The sequence below is a fragment of the Bactrocera neohumeralis genome, chromosome 2, assembly GCF_024586455.1.
Source record: "Bactrocera neohumeralis isolate Rockhampton chromosome 2, APGP_CSIRO_Bneo_wtdbg2-racon-allhic-juicebox.fasta_v2, whole genome shotgun sequence".
Classification (NCBI taxonomy): Eukaryota; Metazoa; Arthropoda; class Insecta; order Diptera; family Tephritidae; genus Bactrocera; species Bactrocera neohumeralis.
Genome location: NC_065919.1, coordinates 69180739 through 69203372, shown reverse-complemented (window position 1 = coordinate 69203372; position 22634 = coordinate 69180739). Strand labels below are relative to the sequence as shown.

Genomic DNA, 22634 nt, shown 5'->3' with positions numbered 1-22634 from the left:
TGTAAGATTGCTTATCTGCTTTTTTATTTTAACTAAAACGTAATTTCTAAAACAACTTAACTAGTGAGCAAAAAACAATTCGAAGAAAACATTAAGTTTTATGGGCATACGTGACATTATCGGAAATTGGATACAAACGAACTTTTTAAATAGAATGACGCATAAGATGTAGAAACAAAAATACGCAATGTTTTCTGACTTATACGAATTATTTAGCTTTAAAATAAAACATAAAACCTTTTCGATAAATTATCTTCAACATAGGAAATCTTTAATATTGCAAAACAAATACACACGCATACATATGTAAAGACAGAAAGAACTGTACAAATAAAACTTGTATATTTTAAGTAATAAATTTTGCCTTTGTCATGAAAGCTCTATACTCTTTCACTTACAAAATCGTTAATATATCATTAAGTTATGTAATTGATTTTATAAATATTTATTAATATTATTAAATATTAGATGGAATACTTAAATTGTTAGATTAGCCTTCAATGTTAAATTTCAACTGAAGTTACAGCGAAAGTACACTTGGTGTGCAAAATATTTTTCTATAAATAATTTATGTTATAAATTTTCTTCAAATTGCCAATGTAAAGACTTACAAGTTATATGTACATATGTATATATACAAAACTTGCAAATGAGATTTTTAGCTGTTAAATTTTTTTCATCTTTGAAATTTTTGCTTCCGTTGTAAAAGTTTTTATTCTTCGCTTCGAAACATTGAAATGTGCACGTAAAAACGCAAACGACCTGTTTTTCAGCAGTGTTCGCAAACAAACTTAAAATTATATTACCATTCGTTCGGCGCTTACGTCAGCGTATTTCAACAGCCCACTACAGGCGCTTATGAACGCAGCGATGCTAAACGATTTTGCATTTCTTGCAAATCTTCCTCCTCTTCACCAGCTTCATCTTCGGATTCAACTACTGTGGCAGCGGGTACTTCATGTTTTTCGGCGGCGATACCTTCAGGTGGTAACGGTGCTTCACCAAGTTTACCATCCGTAATTTCCCATAAGACTTTATCTACTTCCTTTGCCGCCTCCTCTTCCATCTCTTCAGACTCTTCCAGCGAATCCATTGTCTCGTCGAGCATTTCCTCAATTATGCCAGCTTTCATCATTTCTTTCGACATGTCTCGCATTATGCCGGCTAATTCTGGATAACGTACCAAATTCTGCATAGCTTGCATTACTTCTGTGGATTTTTGTAACGAGCCGGCCACGCGTAACGTAGCTACAAAACAAAAGTATTTGTGTTGTCTTAAATCCCATGGATATATGTATGTATGTATAACGCAAACTATTTACCCAATTGATTCTTCATTTGTAGCTGTATGGAGTTAAGGTGTGCCTTAGATGTGTAAATACGATTTATCGCTTTACGTGCACGCACAATTTCTTTTGCGAGGATGACACAAGTGTCCCGATCATTTTTTGTTGCTGCCTGCTTTAAGGAACGCTTCACTTTCTCCTCCTCGCGCTGTATACTACGTATCTGGCGATCCAGTTGATTGCTTTCCTTTCGAATTTTGTGCGTCCATTCTTGCACCTAAGCGAATCATAAACAATTTAGTTCAAGCATATGCAAATATTATTTCGTTTTGTTTGTTTTTAATTTTAAATGGGATGATGTAGTATACATAACTGGTTTGCCTTGGCCATGAACTCAACCACTGTACAAGTAGGCCAAAACTTTTACCAAAATTGGTATTGTACAAACGATATTACCTGCTCTTTGGGATCTTTGGTATGAGTTTTGCCGAATAACCCCATGTTTAGTTCGAGGATACACTTGTTTCAAATATTTTATTTATTTTTTATAAGAATTTTAAGCAAATCTAACAAAATGACTCATTTATGAAGTTTCTTTAGCCAACAGAATTGAATGGTTTTGTTTGTGTCACCTAAATGTCAATTGGTTTGTTTTGATTTTACTCTGCGCAACTGCGCAGTAACAGCGGGCAGTGTTGCTAGCGCATTTATTTTATTGACAGCGGTACCCAATCAGAAAATATAATAAACTCTTCTCTAAAGAAGTTCTAAAGTAACATAAGGCATTGCAACTTTTTTTAGGTTTAATTATGTTTGGTCATATTTTAACGATCTCTTCTACATTGATTTCTATGTGCAAGAAAGGTGCTTAATTTCCCTGTAACGAAAAATTCCCTAAATAGAAATGTTTACCGATAATTTTTATTCGTACTGTACACATTTCACACGTTTCTTGACATTCGTCTTATCATAGTTGAGGTTAGGTATTCATTCTCTCAGCTGTTTTCCCATTCCATTTGCACGCACAAACAATTGCATCACGACTTTCCCGGCTAGCACAATCGTGATGACAATTTGTATATATTTTTAATTAACATTTCAATTAATTATAATAAAAAGCCGTATTAATTATTTGCTAGGTGTGTAAATTATTGTGAAGTATGCAAAATTCTAAATGTAGTATTAATTTACTTAATACGCTCACGCGAAATCTCAACCTACGCGCATCAACATCGCCACTAAACGTTTCCTCTCATATTGCCACTAAATATGTGCACCTCAGCAGTTATGTGCAAGCGCGCAACAAGAAGACTGGACCACAGCATGTTTCCACACTTTTCAAACCGGTACCAATGCCGCGAAATGCAGACGAGCATGATGTTGGTGCTGAAATGGTGGGTAAACTGGACAAAGCAGAATTGCTGAAGATTCTTAACAAATTCACGCAAAAACGTGAAATCAAACAATTGTGTGTGGAAAATGGACTTGACAGTTAGTTTATTCTATTAGTTAATTTTTTTTTTTTGTGAATGCACTAATTGTCGATTTCCAACAGCTTACCTACAACAACAAGCCTTTGCCTCATTTCGCCGATACTGCATTGAGGCGGAAAACCTTCCAGTGGACTTGCACATAACAGTTAGTGATATACTAAATAATGCGGGGCACGTTGATGATATATTTCCATATTTCCTGAGGCACGCTAAAACCATATTTCCTCATTTAGACTGTATGGATGATCTGAAGAAAATCTCAGATCTACGTACACCAGCGAATTGGTACCCCAGTGCACGTGCAATTACCCGAAAAATCGTATTTCACGCGGGACCGACAAATTCTGGAAAAACGTATCATGCAATGGAACGTTTTTTGACCGCAAAAACAGGAGTATATTGTGGTCCATTAAAACTACTAGCCACTGAGGTGTTCAACAAAGCTAATGAAAGGGTATTAATCAGCTATAATATTAAACATTTCTAAAAATAACCTATTCATTATCAATACAGGGTACAGCCTGTGATCTTGTTACAGGTGAGGAACGTAAATTTGGTATTAATGAGGATACGCCAGCAAATCATGTAGCTTGTACTGTAGAGATGACTTCGGTAAACACGCCTTGTGAGTTTTTAAATAATATTTCAACGCATTTTTTCTTAATAACTATCTCTTTTAATCAGATGAAGTTGCTGTTATCGATGAAATACAACAATTGCGGGATCCGCAACGTGGTTGGGCCTGGACTCGTGCCTTTCTTGGCCTAATCGCTGATGAAGTGCACGTTTGTGGTGAGTCCGGTGCTTTAGAGCTACTGCAAAAAATTTGTGAAACAACAAATGAAACCGTCGAAGTGCACAACTACGAGAGGCTTACCGAGCTAACCATTGAGGATTCAGCATTGGCAAGCCTGGACAATGTGCAGCCGGGTGATTGCATTGTGTGTTTCAGTAAAAACGATATTTACTCGGTGTCGCGCGAAATTGAAGCGAGGTAAAAATTAAAAAGTACAACTACAAAATAAAATTACATTACACTAACAATAATTATAGGGGCAAAGAGGTAGCTGTCATCTATGGCGGATTACCACCAGGCACTAAGTTGGCGCAAGCAGCAAAGTTCAATGACCCGGACAATAGTTGTAAAGTGATGGTCGCAACGGATGCGATCGGCATGGGTCTAAATCTGTAAGTTGTGTTTAATAACGGTTTATATCCATATTTACATTTATTTATTCTAGGAGCATACGCCGTATCATCTTTTATTCAATAATCAAACCCTCAATGAACGAAAAAGGCGAACGTGAAATTGATACAATCTCCATATCGTCAGCGCTGCAAATTGCCGGTCGTGCTGGACGTTTTCGTACACAGTGGGAGCACGGTTATGTGACCACTTTTAAAGCGGACGACTTACAGACCTTGCGCAAGATTTTATCTCAGAAACCTGAACCTCTGAAACAAGCTGGTCTGCATCCTACCGCCGATCAAATAGAGCTTTACGCTTACCATCTGCCAAAATCCACACTGAGCAATCTGATGGTTTGTGACCACAAATTAATTATGAAAATATCAGTTTACATCTAACTATTTTTTTTTTTTGAACCGTTACAGGACATATTTGTGAATCTGTGCACAGTTGATGACTCGTTATACTTCATGTGCAATATTGAAGATTTTAAGTTCTTAGCGGAGATGATTGAACACGTTCCGTTGCCACTTCGTGCACGTTACGTGTTCTGTTGTGCGCCAATAAACAAAAAGATGCCCTTTGTGTGCTCCATGTTCCTCAAGGTACTATCTCACAGACAATTAATGTTGATTATTTTATATAATTATTTTAAAATGCTCTCCACAGATTGCCAGACAGTATAGCCGCAATGAACCAATCACTTTCGACTTCATTACACGGAATTGTGGTTGGCCCTTTGCCTTGCCCAAAACGATCATTGATCTTATGCACCTGGAATCTGTATTCGATGTGATGGATCTATATTTATGGTTAAGTTATCGTTTTATGGACTTATTCCCCGACGCAGCAGCAGTACGTGTAGCGCAGAAGGAACTTGATGACATAATACAGCAGGGTGTGTTTCAAATTACGCGGTTGCTAAAGAATTCCGAAGCCAGTCAAAGTGCAACCGATGGAGATACGACGTATAATTTACGAAGATCCACATATATGCGTGGTAAGCAGTGAAAGCACAAAAAGTATTCGTTATTTGTAAAATTTTAATTTCTATCACATAGAACCACGCATACCAAACTCCACACGTGGTCGCCTAACAGACCGTTTAATCGCTCAAGGTCTACTAACACCTGGTATGCTGAGTGAGCTGCGAAAGGAATGGGATGCACAGCAACAATCGCTCGCGCAGTCCACAATCGAAAGCGCCTTCGATTCGGATGATGAAGGGAACAATAGTGGATTCAAGAAAATGCGACGAAAGCGGCGCAAGTGAATTGCAATGAAATTGCTACAGAAAACAGACTTTATTTATGTATAGTTTCTCATTTGTATGTAGTTAATTGCGTATAATTATATAAATACATAATTAAATTCGTACAAAATTTAACGTTGGCATGCTGTTCGTATGCGTCATTGAGAATTGTCGACAAAAAAGACGAAAACTACTCAAAAACTCAACAATCACTTTTGTTTTAAATAATTTTAGTACATATTCATGTATATACGTAATTATTATTCCTTAAGAGGTGCAAATGGGCACTAAAAAATAATAAAGCAGTCAGTCAAGAATAAGAGTAGTTGAAATTCTGAACCTTTTTGTTGCTTTTTTCACAAGGTAAATTAAGTTTGCCACAAAGTCTGTAACATTCAGAAGGAAACGTCGGAAATATAGCATCTAGCTGTCATACGAACTGAGCGATCAAAATCAAGTACTTTTACGGACAATTTGTAACTTGTGAAGAAACACTTGGCTTCGATGTAACCGATTTTTTTTATATTTATTTTATTTTTTTAAATATATTTTTTTATATATATTTTTTATTTTTTTAAATATATTTTTTAATTTTTTTAATAAATATTTATATTTTTTTTTCCAAAATACTCGTTAGTGCTGGATTTACAAGACCTGGTATGCCAACAACGTACAAATAATGTAAATAAAATAACAGTTTTGTTCTTTTCATCTTTTTATTATCCATTCATTGGCAAAATGATCATTATCTTCATTTTTTAATTTGTATCATTAGTTCGTTATGGGCTTTAAGTTACACGGAAATTATAAAGATTAAAAATCTTTGTGTTTTTTACTTTCTTGTTAACGTTAGGATACAAAAATGTCTTTGAATTAGTTTTTACATGGTATGTACTAACTTTTGTTGCTTTGTTCCATGTATAATGCAACAGAACGTGAAAAATTCAATGACTACTACTAAAAAAGGTATTTAAATAACATTTCATTTAACTTCTTTGCTTGCAGAGTAATATTAAATTTTATTAAAAAAAATATTAAACTACTGCTTCATATTCGCTTTATAATTTTTATGTAGAAAATAAGCAATATTTCTCACATTTATTTGATATTGTTTTTAACATTAAAAACTTAAAGGCATTGTTATTTGGCTTCAGCAATGTGCTAAGAATAAATAAATATTGAAATCTGGTGAACAAATTGTTAGAGTGTAAATTAAAACACTAGCAAACGCTACCTCCTTGTAATTTCATGTGTAAGTTATGTAATGAAATTTTCATGTTTATATGTTTGTATGATGTAACAGAAATTACAAATACAAATGTATATTAATTTCTGTATGTCAAGTACGTGTAAGTATGTGTGTATGCATATAGGTAATAAATTATATATATAAAAATTTCGCATAGCACAAAGTAATAGTTATTAATCAGTTGCTTATAAAATAAATATTGGTTTTCGTTTCAAATTACGACAGTCTCAAGACACACTTCAGTTCAAGTGAGCAGCAGGACAATTAGCGCACTGACCCAGTGTTTGCAATTATCCTGTAAAGCAACAATGTATACATATGATGACCACTTCACAAGCACACATATGCATGTAGTTTAGGCCGTCCGTTATTTCTCAAGTTGATTGTTTTTTAGCAAAGGCACGCTGAAGTTTAAATTTTTACGTTAAAAATAAGTATCCAATGTAAGCACGCTCTTTAATTACAATTTAAACCCTTAATCATACATAATATGAGTTTTTTTATAATATATATTAAGCAAATAAATCTATAACTTTGAAAAAGTTGTATTATTCTAGTAAAAACGATTTCGCACGATTTTTTCTAGTAAAATATGTATTCTTTTAAACGTTAAAGGCGTTTGATGTTATGCATGAAATGACAAGTGCATTCATGCAAATGTTTTCTACATTCTGTGTTGCTCATACGACAGGGTGTGCTATACATATGAATACAGTAGTTTAAAGGCATAACTTTAATTGCGTATAATTTTAAAGGTATATTTTCATGAAAAAAAACTGTTTAGACTTTTTGTAGAGCAAATAATTGTGTATTAGAATATCACACTTTTTACGTTTATTTGCTTTGAAGTTAAAAAAATTATTGCAAAGTTTCAAAAAATTATACGTAAAATGTATGGAAAAATAAAATAATTTAGGCACGTCTGAAATTTAAAATAACGAGTTTGCTTACATTGGATTCTTATTTTTACGGATAATAATAATTTAAAATAAAGAGTTAAAAAAACTTTTTGGAAACATCGGATTCTTATTTTTAGTGCACAAACTGCAACTTCAAGGCGGCGTTTGCACAAACCAAATTCAACTTGACACATAACGAACATCCTAAAGCAGTTATGGTAAATAAATGGTATGTTTGTGTTATGCAGGGTTCTTCTTCATATTATTTTCCGTAATATATATGTATTTATATATATACATATATGTATTATTTTTTAAATTTACCGCTAAGCATGTTAATTTGATTATGTTGTTATAATTATCTCCATCATCATCATTTTTTCTGTGTCTATACCTAGAAAGTGTTAATTAGAGAGCAACAATACATGGTGTTCAATAAAAAATTCTTTAGGTAGGTTTCGGATAGTAGATAGTGCTGACTTTTTAAACGGTTGTTTTTTTATGAAATATTTTTGTATGAATATACTACTTAAATAGCCATGTAAATACTTTTTACATACATACAAATATGCAGATAACAGCAATAAAAAACATTTAGTCCGCTTTGGATCTTATTAAAAAACACATCTATAGTTTTGAATATAAAAATAACTTCACTTTCGCTAAAAATATCATTAAAAATTATTTAACATTATCTTTTTAATGATGTTCAACGACATGGAATGACCTCTCCAGCCGTTGCAAGTATAAATCCAATTGTTTTTGTATTATCTACTCATTTTCCTTCAATAATACAATACTTTCAGTTTCTTTGTCACCTTTTGGCGCTAACTGCTCACATTTTTCCAAACTTATTTGTACTTCTAATTTATGTATGTATGTATATATGTATTTGCTGGGGAATGTGCAGCGGCATAGTAGCAACATTCAACATTGATAAGGTAGTAATTACAATTAGTTTGTTAATTAAAGCTTTTATGTTATGTTAATTATAATTACGCTAAAAAAATTATTTTTAAACTTTTATTTTGCCATGCGACACTTGTGGCAATACAATTGCAACTTCATGTTGCTGTTTCGAACAAGAAAGAAAATTTTTTTGTTTTCGCTTTAGAAAGTGTGTGTGTGCAACTTAGCAATGAGTTCATTGAGCTCAATTTTAATACTTTTCATTCACATGTAGACGGAATTGTAGCCATACACTGACTGTCAGTACATTTTACCAACAATTGGGTATTTGTTAAATATCATGCAAAATGTTCCGTTAGCACTTTGACACTTGTACCAAGTATGCATTTGACATTCTCTGCTACAATATGTTCATTTTACACAAAACAATGCATTTTTTTTTGGTTTCGTTTTTAATTTGATTTCAGTTTCAAAACTTTTCGCGAAAAATCCATAAATATTTCCTTTGATACGTGTCATATTTAGTGGGCACCGCTCGCCAAATTTGCATAATCTAGTTACTTGTCTTTTAGTAGAAACTACTCGCTAATGTTCCATTACTTTTTTACTTAAATATCCAAATATTTGATAAATTGTTTTTATGCCATAAACTCTTGCAATACTGTTCATGTAACTGCCTTCCTTCAAGTACAATTTTGTGCGTATCCTGTAGATTTCTTAACATTTTCTAACTGCATTTTCAAATGCGCTTACTTATATTTATTTGTGTAGGTATGTATGTTTTTTAACTTTTTCAACTTTTCAAGGTACTAAGTTGCAATAATACTTGGAAAAATAACAAAAAAAGCCATTTTTGGAGTTGCTCTGAAGGAGCAAAGAAAAGATTAATGAAGTAAATTGGACTTTGCAGCAAGAAAAAACGTTGAAATCGGTTGCACCGAATCTATAATACTCTTCACGAACATCAAAAATTCCATCAAGAACTTGTTGTTGATCAGTTAGCTTGTATGGCAACTATATTCCATAGTGATCCGAACTAGACAATTTATTCGGAATTTTACCTTTGTTTTGGATATTAATTCAAGCCAAATTTCGAGAATATATCTTTTCAAATAAAAAAGTTTTTCATACGAGAACTTGATGTGGAACGGTCAGTTTGTATGGCAACTATATGCTATAGTTAACCGATCTAGACACTTTATTCGAAATTGTTTTAGAAAGTAATTTTTTTTTTTCAAATAAAAAAAATGTTCCATACAAAAATTGGATTTTTTTGGATCCAATAGTATTGCAACTACATTGTATGATGACCCAAAATCGTCGATTCTGACAAAAGAGCAACCTCTTGATGAGAAAAGGAGGTATGGAAAATTTAAGATCGATATCTCAAAAATTGAGGCGCTAGTTCGCTTATAAACAGGCAGACAGACAGATGGACTTCGCTAAACCAATTCAGCTTTTCACATACGTACATATGTATGTACATATTTAATAGGGTCTGCGAAGTTTCCTACTGAGGTTACAAACTTCGTGGCAAACTAAATATACCCTGTTATAATAATTATTTGTAAACAGGAAATACTTTGGCAGAGCAGATAAAAAAGTATTAATGAAGTAAATTTGACTGAAGATTGTCAAAAAAGTTTTAGCTTGTATTTGTATTATTATTTTAAAGTAAAGACTTTGCGAATTTTCGCGGCCACCTTTTTCAAACATTAAAAGAAATCAATTTGCATCTGACCGTTCGGCTATCATTTCGTGGGCTGTAAAACTGTTTGAAGTAAACTCAAAGAAGAGACCGCTAAATCGTCATTTCCGTTAATCAAAAATGGCAAATTTATTGACTCTTTGACGCTGTTGGTCAAACAATATAAAAAAAATGAATTCTGAACAGAATTTTGTACTTAAGTGCCAATTCCACTTTAACTGACAGTTATTGCCATTTATGCATTGAGGCATTTGTATGTTTATTAAATTTGCTCTTTAGCGCAAATTGTTTTTGTTTTCTTTTACGGAAATATATAAAAATGTGTGACAGTTTATTAATTGATTGAAAAATCGAATTTACTCATTCATTTTTAAGCTGGTGGACACACCTATAATGAAATGCAACATTAAAAATTTGTAAAAATTAGCACATAAAGATATTTAAGGTTTACCTAAGTTTGTATGTATGTATTAAAATATAGGCAAATACTACATTAAGTATATTTGTAGTCATAAATCGGTATTTATAATATGCATTAGTATGTGTTACTTAATAATTTAGTTTGTATTTGTGTATACTTTGTTTATTCCGTATAAAAAAGATATTTAACTTACATTGTGTTTTTGTTTTTTTAATATTTTAAGTCTCTTGGGAATATACTCGTATGTATGTTTTTATTTATTTATGGTTTTTTTATGTTTGGGTTTACTAACCAATAAAATAGATATTTTAAGCTAAGGTTTTTATTTTGTTTTTCTTAATTTTTATACTTTAATGCATTGTTATATAAAAAAATAAATTTAGTTAGAAATAACAAAGTTAGTTAATGTTGCTTAAGTTTTTCTCTTTCATGCATAAATTCTTATTACTTTTTTTGACTATTTTATATTTGCACACAAACGCTTTTATATTTCTGTTTGTGTATGTATGTATGCATTTGAGTAAAGTTCTTTAGTTAGTGAGTAAATACTTTATTTAACAAGTTCATACCTTTCATTTTGATTAAAAATTGTCCTTATCATTTACCTATCGTTACTTGGAACTGTTCTTCAAAAAAATAGTTTTTTTATTTGTGTGTCAATGTTTTTGAATTCTCAAAATTTTTTAACATTTTTTTTTAAAGTGGAAAATCAAAGCTAGCAAGCATAAAATTTTAACAAAATAGGTTGCATGTATTTAAAATAAGCGTAGTAACTGTTAACAGTTCCGTTATAATATTAAACTTAATTTAAAATTTTATTAAAAGCAGTTCGCGCATTATTAAGGCATTTGAAATTATATTTACCACGATCCACAAGTGAAGTAAAATGTATAAATAAAATAAAAAGTTTATCGATCAAGAATTGCCTTCGAAAATTGGCAAGGTACTAATAATACAGTTATATTTTTGAATTGATATGATAAGTTTTGTTATTTTTTTGGTTTAATTATATAATACTAATACATATTTAATTGCAAGCACGCACAACTCATAGAGTTCGTTACAAAAAATTACAGAATTTGCAATTAATCGAAAAATCCCTGCTTAAACAAAAAAAAAATAATAAAATTTCACAAAGTTCTGCGCCCACTGCCTTCGTAAGCGCAAGTTAAGCAAATTGTTCAATTGTTGTTGTACCAAAAATCCCTAGTAAATTTCCTCGCCTCTACAGCCAGTTATTTTTAAACAAATATTTTGCAAATACATTTCATTTCACAATTAATACTCATTCGCATATCACAAAATTCAATATTCCTTACGATGGATCGAACAACGGTAAAGCCGATCCAAATATTTAGTTCCTTAAAAAACAACAAATTCTCTGCTTCAGTTCATCAACAGGTTACTTATTTATCATAGAGCATTATTTGTATGAAATTCCAGTTTTATCAGGTTACTAGTCTCTTATTTAATGCCTCTTATACTCGTTTAGTATTATGACTTCGCTACCAAAATATTTACTGTGCGTAATTTGTTTACTAGTAAAGTGACATATTTTACTTTAAATATAGAATATGTTTATTTGTATTTGATTTATTTACGGTTTTTTTTTATTCTTTCCATGTTTTGTAATTTAAAGTGACAATTATCGATTTAGCTGTGTCATTTTCTGTAACGGTATTTACAGAAAACTAACTTTGCTATACAAATTTTCTTTTGGTTATTTGGTTTTATGTTTCGTAAATACACAAAAAATTTGCGTCGTGTGATTTACATTACAAAAAAGTCGTTTGGTTATACCCAATTCTCTAAACAAAGTCGAGCTCTAAGCCGGCCTCAATGTTGACGGCCACCGCTTTGTCCGGCACATTACCAATATCACGGTTCACATCGTCTTCCTCCTCCTCCTCCTCCTTCAACTTCTTCGATTTGGACTTCTCTTTCGTCGCAAAACCTAGTATGCCTAGGGCACTGCCGCGACGTGAAGATTGTCCCAACTGCTCGAATCAGGAATCTACTAGCACATGCCATCGCGCCAATAGCTCGCCCTTGGCTAAGTCGCGTACATCCGCCCAGTGCGCTACCTCCTCTGGTCCGGACGAGTTTAGACCCATACTAAACCAGCCGACCATTTCATTCTTTTTCATATTACGTTTCGCATAAACGGAAACCATAAGCGTCACATCGTTCAACTGGAAAAGTGCCACCTGCAACGCATACAACGGTGCTTATAAGTAAAAATTAAATCAAAAAAATATAGTTCTTACTTGAAAGACGAAGGTCTCCTTAAAGAGCGGATGTGGTTGGCCGCGTCTCGTTGATGTTTTCGCTCGCGATATCTCCTGCCCGATACTACTAACTAAGCACAGCTTTACATATGTGTCGGGCGCCTTATTCATTGATAAACTACGAAAATGACTACCCTTGACAATTTCCACTGTCAAACGCCCTGTAACGCCGTTATAACCTAAACCTAAGAGTAGTTCTGGCACACCACCATGTTGCATCGATGTGGTCGAACCGGCACTATCTGAACGCGCCAGACTTAACAAATCACTATTTGAGCCCAAAACCTATAAAGCGCCATGAGAGTAAAGAAATTTTAAAATTATTTTAAATTTTCAAAGCAAGATTTGCATACAAAAATACTTACAGATGCCGTACTCCTCGGCTCCAATGGTAGCCACAAATTCGTCTCCAACTGTAAATCTATTGTGGCGAAACTAACATACGCCTCGCCAATTAGACGTTCTTTCCGCAAACGCTCGCAACCGTATATTCGTACACGCAGTCCCATATTGTTAACCTCCTCTGGATTGACTCGATGTAACAGAAAACTCTCCATATATTGTGGATTCTCGCCCGAGCGAATTTTAGTCTTATGCTTTTGCTTCTTATTTGGCAACATAAGAAGACGGACCTGAAAGTGTGACTTGAGTTTAAAAACTATCGCTAAGTAAATTCTAAAGTTGATCAATAACTAATTTTTTTAAGTTAGGGGTGATCCAAATAAAGGTATTTTTTTGAATAGCCTTTTTTTGACAGATCACGCGTGAGTCGTGTCAAGCTGTCATGTTATTTTGGTTCAGTATTGTTTGGCAAAGACAAAATATATAGCAGCCTTAGCAGAGAGTATACACAATGACCGTGGAGAATCGATTCGGCGCCGTTCGAAGCGACTCGGATCCATGTAGGGCACGACTCGGCGTATTGACGAGATCTTAAATTTGAAAGCATACAAAATACAGCTTGTGCAAGGACTGAAATGGCTCGACCTTCCCAAGCGACATCGCTTTGCTCTATGGGCTCTTGAAAAATTCCAAGAAAATTTGACCTTTTCGTGCCAAATTTTGTTCAGTGGAATTTTGTTCAATGGGTATGTGAACAAATAAAAATTCGTCGCATTTGGGACCAAGGGCAACCCGAAGAGATTCAGGAGCTGCCATTTCATCCAGAAAAACGACGGTTTGGTCTGGTTTGTAGGCCGGTGGAATCATCGGTCCATATTTTTTCAAAAGGATGCCGATGAGAACCATGCTATCCGACTATTTGATGCCTGAAATTAAAGCTCGTGATCTCGGCGACATTTTGTTTGGATTTATTAAAACGGTAACACTTCGGTGAGCAAATAATTTCACGTTTTGGGCCGGTCGATTGGCCACCAAGATCGTGTGATATTACACCGTTAGACTTTTTCCTGTAGGGATATGTAAAGTCTGAAGTCTATGTGCTTCCATTCAGGCCTTGGAGCATAGCATCACGCATTTTATATGTTTCGATAGGGTGATAAGCTGTGGATGTCTCGACTTTCACAAACCTAGTCCCAATTAATGATTAAGTTAGTTAAGACACGATACGGTTTTGTAAAGAACATGAATATGGTGTTCGAAATCTATCGATTTTCAGTTAATGCTTGTTCGTTACAAATCTTTTAAAGATGTGACCGGATCTTATGACGATACATTAAAATAGTTTCACAATTCCTTAGCTTGAATCACCTGCGTGTGCGTCGTTTGTCCGTTCCCCAAAGTGGGTAGACCGCGGGCTTGCATTACGTGCACAGTCATCTTACGCATGGGTGCATCGTACAGCAAGGAGATTTCGATACTGCCACTTTTACCATAGAATTGATTCTGCACCGAAGTGTCGTCCGATTTGATGGAACGCAAATCGCTGGTGTCGAAAAGTGGTTCCTACAAAGTACATGAAATGATGAGGCACTGTGCGCTAAATAACTGTCTACAAATAAACTTACATCTTCGTTATTATTATTACTGCTGTTATGAATATTATTATTATTGCTATGCAAATCAGGCACATCATCTAAACTGTCTTGACGCGCAGACGCCGTCGATATCTTCTGATATCTGCTGCTACTGCTATTACTGCTGGTTTTTGGCAAATCCGCACGATTATCGATGCGCGACTCCTTCAGCGAAGACGAAGCGCTGCATTCGCTCGATTTATTCGTGCCGCCATTACTTTGAAGACGTTCTGCGAAGTGTTTAAATGTTTCTTAGAAATTGTTTTTTTAATGACTTCAGTTCAGCTGTTACCTTTCCTGTCACCGGTCAAAATACCCGTATGACTGTCGACCGAGGCCTTCTCCGAGTCATTCGAACTGCACTCACTATGCGAGGACGGAATACCGACTTTGCCACGCTCCGCTATGGCCAACGGATCACGCGCCGGATCGAAACGTGGTGTTATCGTAACGCGCTGCAATTCGTTCGGCGTATAATTGAAGCTGTGTTGGGGATTTGGCGGAGACGGTGGCAGATACGATGACTGCTGGTGCACACCGTAACTATTGAAATTACTGTTCGTTGACAAATTACGTGACTGCTGCAAGCGTAAGCGCCGCAATATATCTTCCTCCGAATCAGAGCTGGTATTATCATAACGGCGTTTGCGTGCTACAGAATAATGTACAAATTAATTATGTACAAACAATTTAATTTACAAAAAACAAATAATAATTGCAATTAATCTCTCTTCACAATTATTTGTGATTATACTCACACTTACACATTTTTTGCGTGTATTTGGATGCGTTTATCTTCTCATCGCAACAATTTAGACCGTGTCGAGCATGAAAGCACCATTTGCGATGTACGTAAAGGAAAAATAAGAACATCAAAGTGACGACGCCAAAAAGCGCACCCAATACTGTCGTTAACTCAACGGTTCCTTGGATAAAGAAAGGAGGGAATTTAAGAAACGGCATAAATAACGGTGTACAAATAAAACTGGCATATTTAATTAATCAACAATAAAGCTAATGCGTTTAAACACGAATGTCCTTCAGCTTGTACGGACTTTCGTATCTGTGAATGTGCCACTGTATGTTTGTATGTGTGTCGTACTCACTTTCGAATTGCCTGGCTAACATAACAAACAAAATATTAACCAGACAATGCCGCCAAAGGAAGGAAGTGTGAACACTACAACTGCCAACAATTAACTGTTCAACTATTTTACCGTTCACCTGTTTCAACCAACTGTACAGCGCGGTATTTGGTTAAAACTCAGGTAACTGCAATAATGGAAATTCCCATAAAAATAATAACAGCGTAGAAGACAACGCGTACATTCCGACTCATATAATAATGACGATGAAAGTAAAAAATCGAATTTACTCGTGAATAGTTTCACTAATGACGTGTTGTCATTAGGTGAGTAGGTTGAAGTGATATACAAAAAGGATAAGTACTTATAGCATAATAGATATAACAACCAATAGTCGTCATAATTTAACCGTGTTTCGTGTAACTAGCAAGACCAAATAGAAAGAAATCCACCACTTTAGCATAGAGTTGTTCTTTGTACGTCGAGAGAGGACCTTATTTCTCAATATCCTACTCCGTCCGACGAACAAAGACCAAACTCTATAAGTCGCTCATTATTGCCGGCCTGCTATATGGTGCAGAGACATGGTCGATGATATCATCTGATGAGTCGACATTACAATTTTTCGAGACAAAGGTATGAGATATACGACGACATTAACATAGTACAGCGAATTAAAAACGCTGGCTAGGTCATGTCGTCCGAAAGTATAGAAACGCTCCAACTTTGAAACTATTCGACTCAGTCCCCGACGGGGGAAGCAAAGGAAGAGGAATGGAACACAATTCTTCTCCAATTAGCCGAAGCTGTCCTCTTTTGGTCGATTACTTCCTTCAGGTGGACTAATCGTTGACAGTACAAGTCTGAATTAAAAGTTTGACCACAGAAGAGCAGCTCATAGTAGATCATTCCTTGCCAATCGCACCATACCTATTACAGGACCTTCCTGACCGTCAAGCCCGACTTGGCCACCGTTTGCGCCGGCTCACCGCGATTCGATCACGACCGTTTTCACTTCACTTGACTAAACTTTTTACCAACAGTAAATTCAAATATTGATAGGTTTTGTTGCGAATCACCAGGGATTCCCAAATGGGAATTCAGTCTACGATTTCCGCGGCATTCGGCTGCTTTTGGTTCTTTGTGTAATGTTCTGGGGCTGGGCAATCGAAGGAGTGCTGACATGACTGACGGCCTGAACGATTTTCACTATTTTATCGTATTTTCGACAATTGACCTTCTATAAAATGGTGCACCTTTGACACCAAAAAACGGAGTCGCTGAAACCGAAATCGAGCGTGATTGACTATAACAGTATCAGGACCATAAACACTACACACTTTCAGCCGTCTGGCTGGAGTTTTCGGCTTTATCGTAGAAAACTCGTAAAATATGTCGTATTTTATCATGGTTGATGTCCATCTTTTACTCTTACTCGAACAACACTGAGTCAAGAAATCACAAAACTGGATGAGATGGTTTTAGAACGAAATATTAACTTTCTAACGCCTCATATAATAACCCGATTGCACTTATACAACTCAGAATACATATTACTAAAGTTACCTGTTTGAAAACAAATGGATAGATATCGATTTGGCATACAACTTTTTAGAATAGCAAAAATCGTTATATGGTTTAGTGAGTAATGTATTGAAGTTGAGGATAGTATTGCCACAGGCAAAAATGCGCCAAATCTCGGTAAAGGCCCGTGAAATGAGGACCGACACACACCACCCCTTCGTCGATTTCAAAGCTGCTTTGACAGAACAAAAAGGAGATGTCTTTATACCGCTATGTCTGAATTTGGTATCCCCGCAAAACTAAAACGGCTGTATGAACTGACGTTGAGGAATACCAAAAGCTCTGTTAGGATCGGGAAAGGCCCTTTCTGAGCAGTTCGAGATAAACGAGGACAAGGCGACTTTCACCGTGCGACTTCCATCTACTCTTGAAGAATATAATTCGAGCTGCAGATCTGAATGGAGTAGGTACAAGTCTATAAGTCACTTATCCCCATCCTGCGACGACTCTGCTATATGGTGCAGAGGCATGGACGGTCATAACAGCGGATGAGTCAGCATTACAAGTTTTCAAGAGAAAAAGTCTATGGAATATCATCGAAAACAGCGGCTACGCTGACTAGGTCATGTCATCCGAATGGATGAAAACCTGTTCTGAGAGTATTCGACGCAGTACCCGCTGGGGAAAGCAGAGGACGAGAATGATCTACACTCCTTTGGAAATACCAGGTGGAGAAAGGAACACGGTAACACTTGGAATCTCCAATTGGCGCCAAACAACAAAAAGGAGGAACGACTGGCGCTCTCTTGTAAACTCGGTTTTAACCGCGAAAGCAGTGTCTACGCCAGTAAAGAAGAATAAGTATGTTATGTTTACAGACAATTTTATCCTTTTAAAGTACAATGATACACTGTTACAAGTGAGACATTCGCTCTAAATTTAATTGAGATAACCCATATGTTGGCCGATATATGATGAAGTCATCTGAAGGTTCGAAAATCGTTGTGTTAGCTATATGGGAGCTAAGGGAAATATTAACACGAGTGAACCCATTTTTGACACACAGATATACCATCATGAGAAAAGGATTATCCCTAAAAATTTAACTATATATTTCCTACATTAATCGATATTTGCGGTAAAAAGTCACCCAGAAGTTCGAAAATCATATATGGAAGCTAAAGGAATTATTAAACCGATTCAAACCGTTTGTGCCATATAGACATACCACTATCAGGAAAGGAATATCTTCGTATTTCAATTATATATCTCACATTGACCGATATTTCTGGTAAAAAGCACACAAAACACACTCACACATACATATGTACATATATATACAATCGTCAAAGTATCGCATCCAGTTTCAATGTCAAATACGTACATAGTATGTATGCTACCGCCACTGTCTTTGTCAGCGCCTTCGTTTAAAGTGCGTGCGCAACGCGTCCTGCCGCCAACTGTTCAACCACAAACAGACACACCGCTAAATACATGTGTATGAGTTTACTGAACTGCAATTACACGCAACTAACGGGCGATACACACCGGGGCCGCCAATTAATAGCGGAGTGGTCAAAGTATATAGTATATAAATACATAGCACAGGCTCACAAGTTCTAAGCGTGGCCAGCAGGAGTACGCTGTGGTTACTATATGCGTATGCATGTGTGTGTGTGTGTGTTGTCAGACAGTCAATCAACTAAGGTGTCGTAAATTTTTAAAAGCCATTAATATTATGTTACTAACGAAGAGTTTGTGAGTGTGTTTGTGCATTTACATATGGAACACTTGTTATATTTTATGAACACATGTACTTGATAGTCAATATGTGCTTTTGTATGTACATATGTGTGTATTTTGTTTGTCATTAAGCTCTAGAAACCGGGTCAAAGTGTTGTAGGGCAAAGTGATGCACGCAAGGGCCTTTAAGTTCATAGATATTTGTGTGCATAGTAGCAATTGACCATAATATTTTATTAACATTAGAGAGATACTTAAAGTCTATTGTTTAAGAATCTTACTCTCTTGGAAATCGAAATTCGGTGTACTTATGAAAGCTCTAAGGATCAAAATGATTGTCTTTCATTTTATAGTTATTTAATTTGAACGTCGATCTCTTCATAGTAAAATTTAACCATCGGCAAGCCTTACTTATATTTCAATTGTCATAATTTCGGTTACTATATTAACCATTTCGGGTATTAAACGAAAAAGGTTATAATTGTTTGAGTCTTAATCTAATTCTATACGGCGTGCCCTAATGTCTGACTTGAAACCAAAAAAATATATATGAATTTTTTTCGACTTTTGTGTCATCGTTTTAGGTTGAGGTTAGGAAATTTTTAAGCAAAACATTTCTGCTTTCATATATTGAATGGTACATATCACCTAATCATATCTTAGCTGTCTTCGATTCACTATTCCTCGCTCGCTGTGTTTGTAAAAGCAACAACAAACTTATCGAGTTGAGTTCCATACCTCATCAATGGTATATCCTCTATCTTAACAAGTGTTGTTTTACATATTTTAGAGCATTTTGTCATTTCGTTCTGAACGTTGAAGAATGACTAGTCTTTCAATTTTTTAGATATCGATCTAAAATTTTGCTCGCGCCTTTTTTTTAAATCAAGAATCCGCTTATTTTTGGGGAACACAGCAATAGTATGTGTCGCTTGCACACATAAAACTCTCCTCTTAGGAATCGTACATATTTCTCGTCATAAGGCGAGATATGTATGTCATTACCTGCGTCCAGGCTCCGTTTTTAGCCTTAGAACGTTTTCTATGTAATTATTCACGTTCTTTCAGTTTTTATCTTCCTTGCTCTGAACGAGTTTTCTATCGTTCCAAGGTATCATTCTTTGGCGTCTTAGAGTCTCTGTTTTTGTCCTCATGTCTACTATAATCGGAATATGTTTCTTTATCAGCAATATCAGCTCAGAATTTTTCAATGGCAGGTTTAAGGACCCGGGCGTCATTTTTCTTCAGTATCGCACGTAGTGATTATTGCAGCGATCTCCTCTACATAGCCGACTAGGGCATTTCGAAGCTTAGTATGCCATCGTAGCTGACGTTCCATAGGTCTCGGTCAAGGATTTATCCCTACACAGCTGCTGAAGTGATGACATCTGATGTGGGGTCCTGCAGAGGTTTTATATGGCAAGATTCTGTCTTCCAAGTAGCTTCTAACCATTGGGCTATAATATACAGCTTCCATACAAACTGATTGATCGAAATACATGCCTCTTTTTATTGACCTTTAATATACAGATATCTTCACGAAATTCGGCACAAATTATTTTCCTAGGCAATACCATAAACTTCGAATATATTTTTCGAATATATTTTTCAGATCAGATCACTATACATAGCAGCAATACAAACTGACCAATCAAAATTAATCTGAATTCTTCATAAAAGACTATTTTTTCCTTATTAATGTAACCTTAATTCGAATTTTTTATATCAAAACAATATCCTGCTTCGATTCAGGCCTTTGATCTAAGCATTACACTTGCCATTCGCCAGTTACCAGTCGAAATGCTCGAACGAGTCATCGAAAATTAGACTCAACGGATGGACCATTTGAGGCGTAACTGTGGCGAATATTTTGGGGAAATATGTAAATAATCTTTAAAAAATAAATGCCAAATAAGGTTCTCTCGAATTATAATAAACATTCCCCATTGAATTTGAAGTTTCTGTGTTTTTTCTTAAAAAAAGTAGGAAACTTCGAAATGGATTACCATTTATTTATGTATTTATGTACGTATGTATATATGTATGTACATATGTATATGTAGTTGCTTTAATGCACCTGTGAAGGTTACGATATTTTCGGTCTTTTCCTTGTTTTTACAGATTTTAGACCAATTTGACCGTTATGACTCATATAACAAGCTAGTCTCAAACAAGAAAAGGTTTTTGGAAAAGGCATGGAAGCTGCTCCAAACTCACTACTACATTTTTTAACCCTAAACTATTATTTTTCCATTAAAAAATTTGAAGTTCAACACCATTCTAAAAGCGTTAAAGGACCCTTTAGATCAGCTAATATTTAAAATGATGACTATCACAAACTATTATTCTAAAATTGAAAAAATAATTATATTTGCAATAAATATTTTATATTAAATTAAAAAATGATATAAAATAAAATAAAAATTGCATTATTCGTCAATCATAATTTTCGTTTTTTCCACTCACCATTTAATGAATACGATTCCACGCCGGAAATTACTATCATCTTAGTTCAATTCCAAGCACTTTCTCTGTTTTTGCTTTCAAACTCTTTCACTGCGATTCGCACGAGACGCGTGCACTGCACAGCTGCAAAATACAAGCAATACCAAAAGTACCGTTATAATCTAATGCATTGCAAGATTTGAATAATCTCACACACACACACTTCAACACACATATGGAAAATCCAATTACGATTACGCAGTTCAGCAAGTGTTTATACACACACACACACACACTCATAGCTGGCGACTTGCCGTTTGGGCTATGTTTATGTTTTTCTTCTGCGTATCGGCACAAATGATAACAAATCAAAGCATTGTTGACATTTCACACATGCAAAAACAACACCACAAACATGTTACAATGTGTGTACATTCCAGTGGAATGCTGGCAGTAGACTTTGCAATGGAAAGTCGTGTGAAAGCTTCGTGGAGGGTAGTTGAGACTCCTTGCAAGCCACAAAGGATACTGAAATGCACACAATCGATTTTTCCAAATGATATCCATAAAAACCTCTAATACGTGCATGTAAATAACTTGCTCAAATATTTTCGAGTAGTTTTTTCATCAAATACACACCTCTTATTCTTGGCTAAAACTTTATCGCACGTTTGCAAAATTTTCACTTAATACTGTTTCGTTCTTGCGAAAATAAAAACTGAAACTAAAATGCACACAACAAAAATGAAAAATTTTGTTAATCCGGTTCACGCTGCTGCTTTGCTAGGTACTTTTCACGTAACATTTGTCCACTTTGCACACAATTTCTTCGCTGTACACGAAATATTTAGCAGTTACTTAAGTTAGCCACAAGCTTGCTGCACAAATTTATTAAAGATTGCAATTTCTTTGAGTTCTTAATCACTTCTTCATGATTTCTCACAAATTTTTGTGTGCGTATTAAAGTAGCAGTGACTCAGATATGTGATTAGTAACATATGGTATTGCTGTTAGCTCCTTCTTGTATGACGAACAAAAGCTCGGGAATGCTTCCAAAAAGCTCTGTCATTTGACATATGTCACGAAAGGACAACAGTTGCGCACGAAATGCAAAACAACTGTTGATATGAATTATATATGTACTTATGGAGTATAGTGAAACTTTGG

General features: G+C 35.1%; 3 protein-coding genes across 3 annotated transcripts; 1 reads left to right on the top strand and 2 right to left on the bottom strand.

Moving 5' to 3' along the window:
- Positions 1-238: 238 nt before the first annotated feature.
- LOC126760955 (charged multivesicular body protein 3) lies at positions 239-1928 on the bottom strand. The gene is made up of 3 exons (XM_050476784.1): positions 1743-1928; positions 1323-1563; positions 239-1248 (listed from the first exon to the last, which is right to left on the bottom strand). The coding sequence occupies exons 1-3, from the start codon at positions 1785-1787 to the stop codon at positions 857-859; spliced, it is 678 nt and encodes a 225-aa protein (XP_050332741.1). The 5' UTR covers positions 1788-1928; the 3' UTR covers positions 239-856.
- Positions 1929-2309: 381 nt separating this feature from the next.
- LOC126760869 (ATP-dependent RNA helicase SUV3 homolog, mitochondrial) lies at positions 2310-5559 on the top strand. Its single transcript, XM_050476754.1, has 9 exons — positions 2310-2777; positions 2842-3233; positions 3293-3404; positions 3464-3773; positions 3833-3967; positions 4021-4321; positions 4394-4573; positions 4638-4968; positions 5030-5559. The coding sequence occupies exons 1-9, from the start codon at positions 2447-2449 to the stop codon at positions 5239-5241; spliced, it is 2304 nt and encodes a 767-aa protein (XP_050332711.1). The 5' UTR covers positions 2310-2446; the 3' UTR covers positions 5242-5559.
- A 358-nt stretch (positions 5560-5917) lies between these two features.
- Positions 5918-22437, bottom strand: LOC126753779 (synaptotagmin-14). The gene is made up of 9 exons (XM_050465490.1): positions 22107-22437; positions 21489-21611; positions 15429-15596; positions 14963-15322; positions 14662-14900; positions 14405-14599; positions 13060-13326; positions 12674-12979; positions 5918-12613 (listed from the first exon to the last, which is right to left on the bottom strand). The coding sequence occupies exons 2-9, from the start codon at positions 21526-21528 to the stop codon at positions 12413-12415; spliced, it is 1776 nt and encodes a 591-aa protein (XP_050321447.1). The 5' UTR covers positions 21529-21611; positions 22107-22437; the 3' UTR covers positions 5918-12412.
- Positions 22438-22634: the final 197 nt, after the last annotated feature.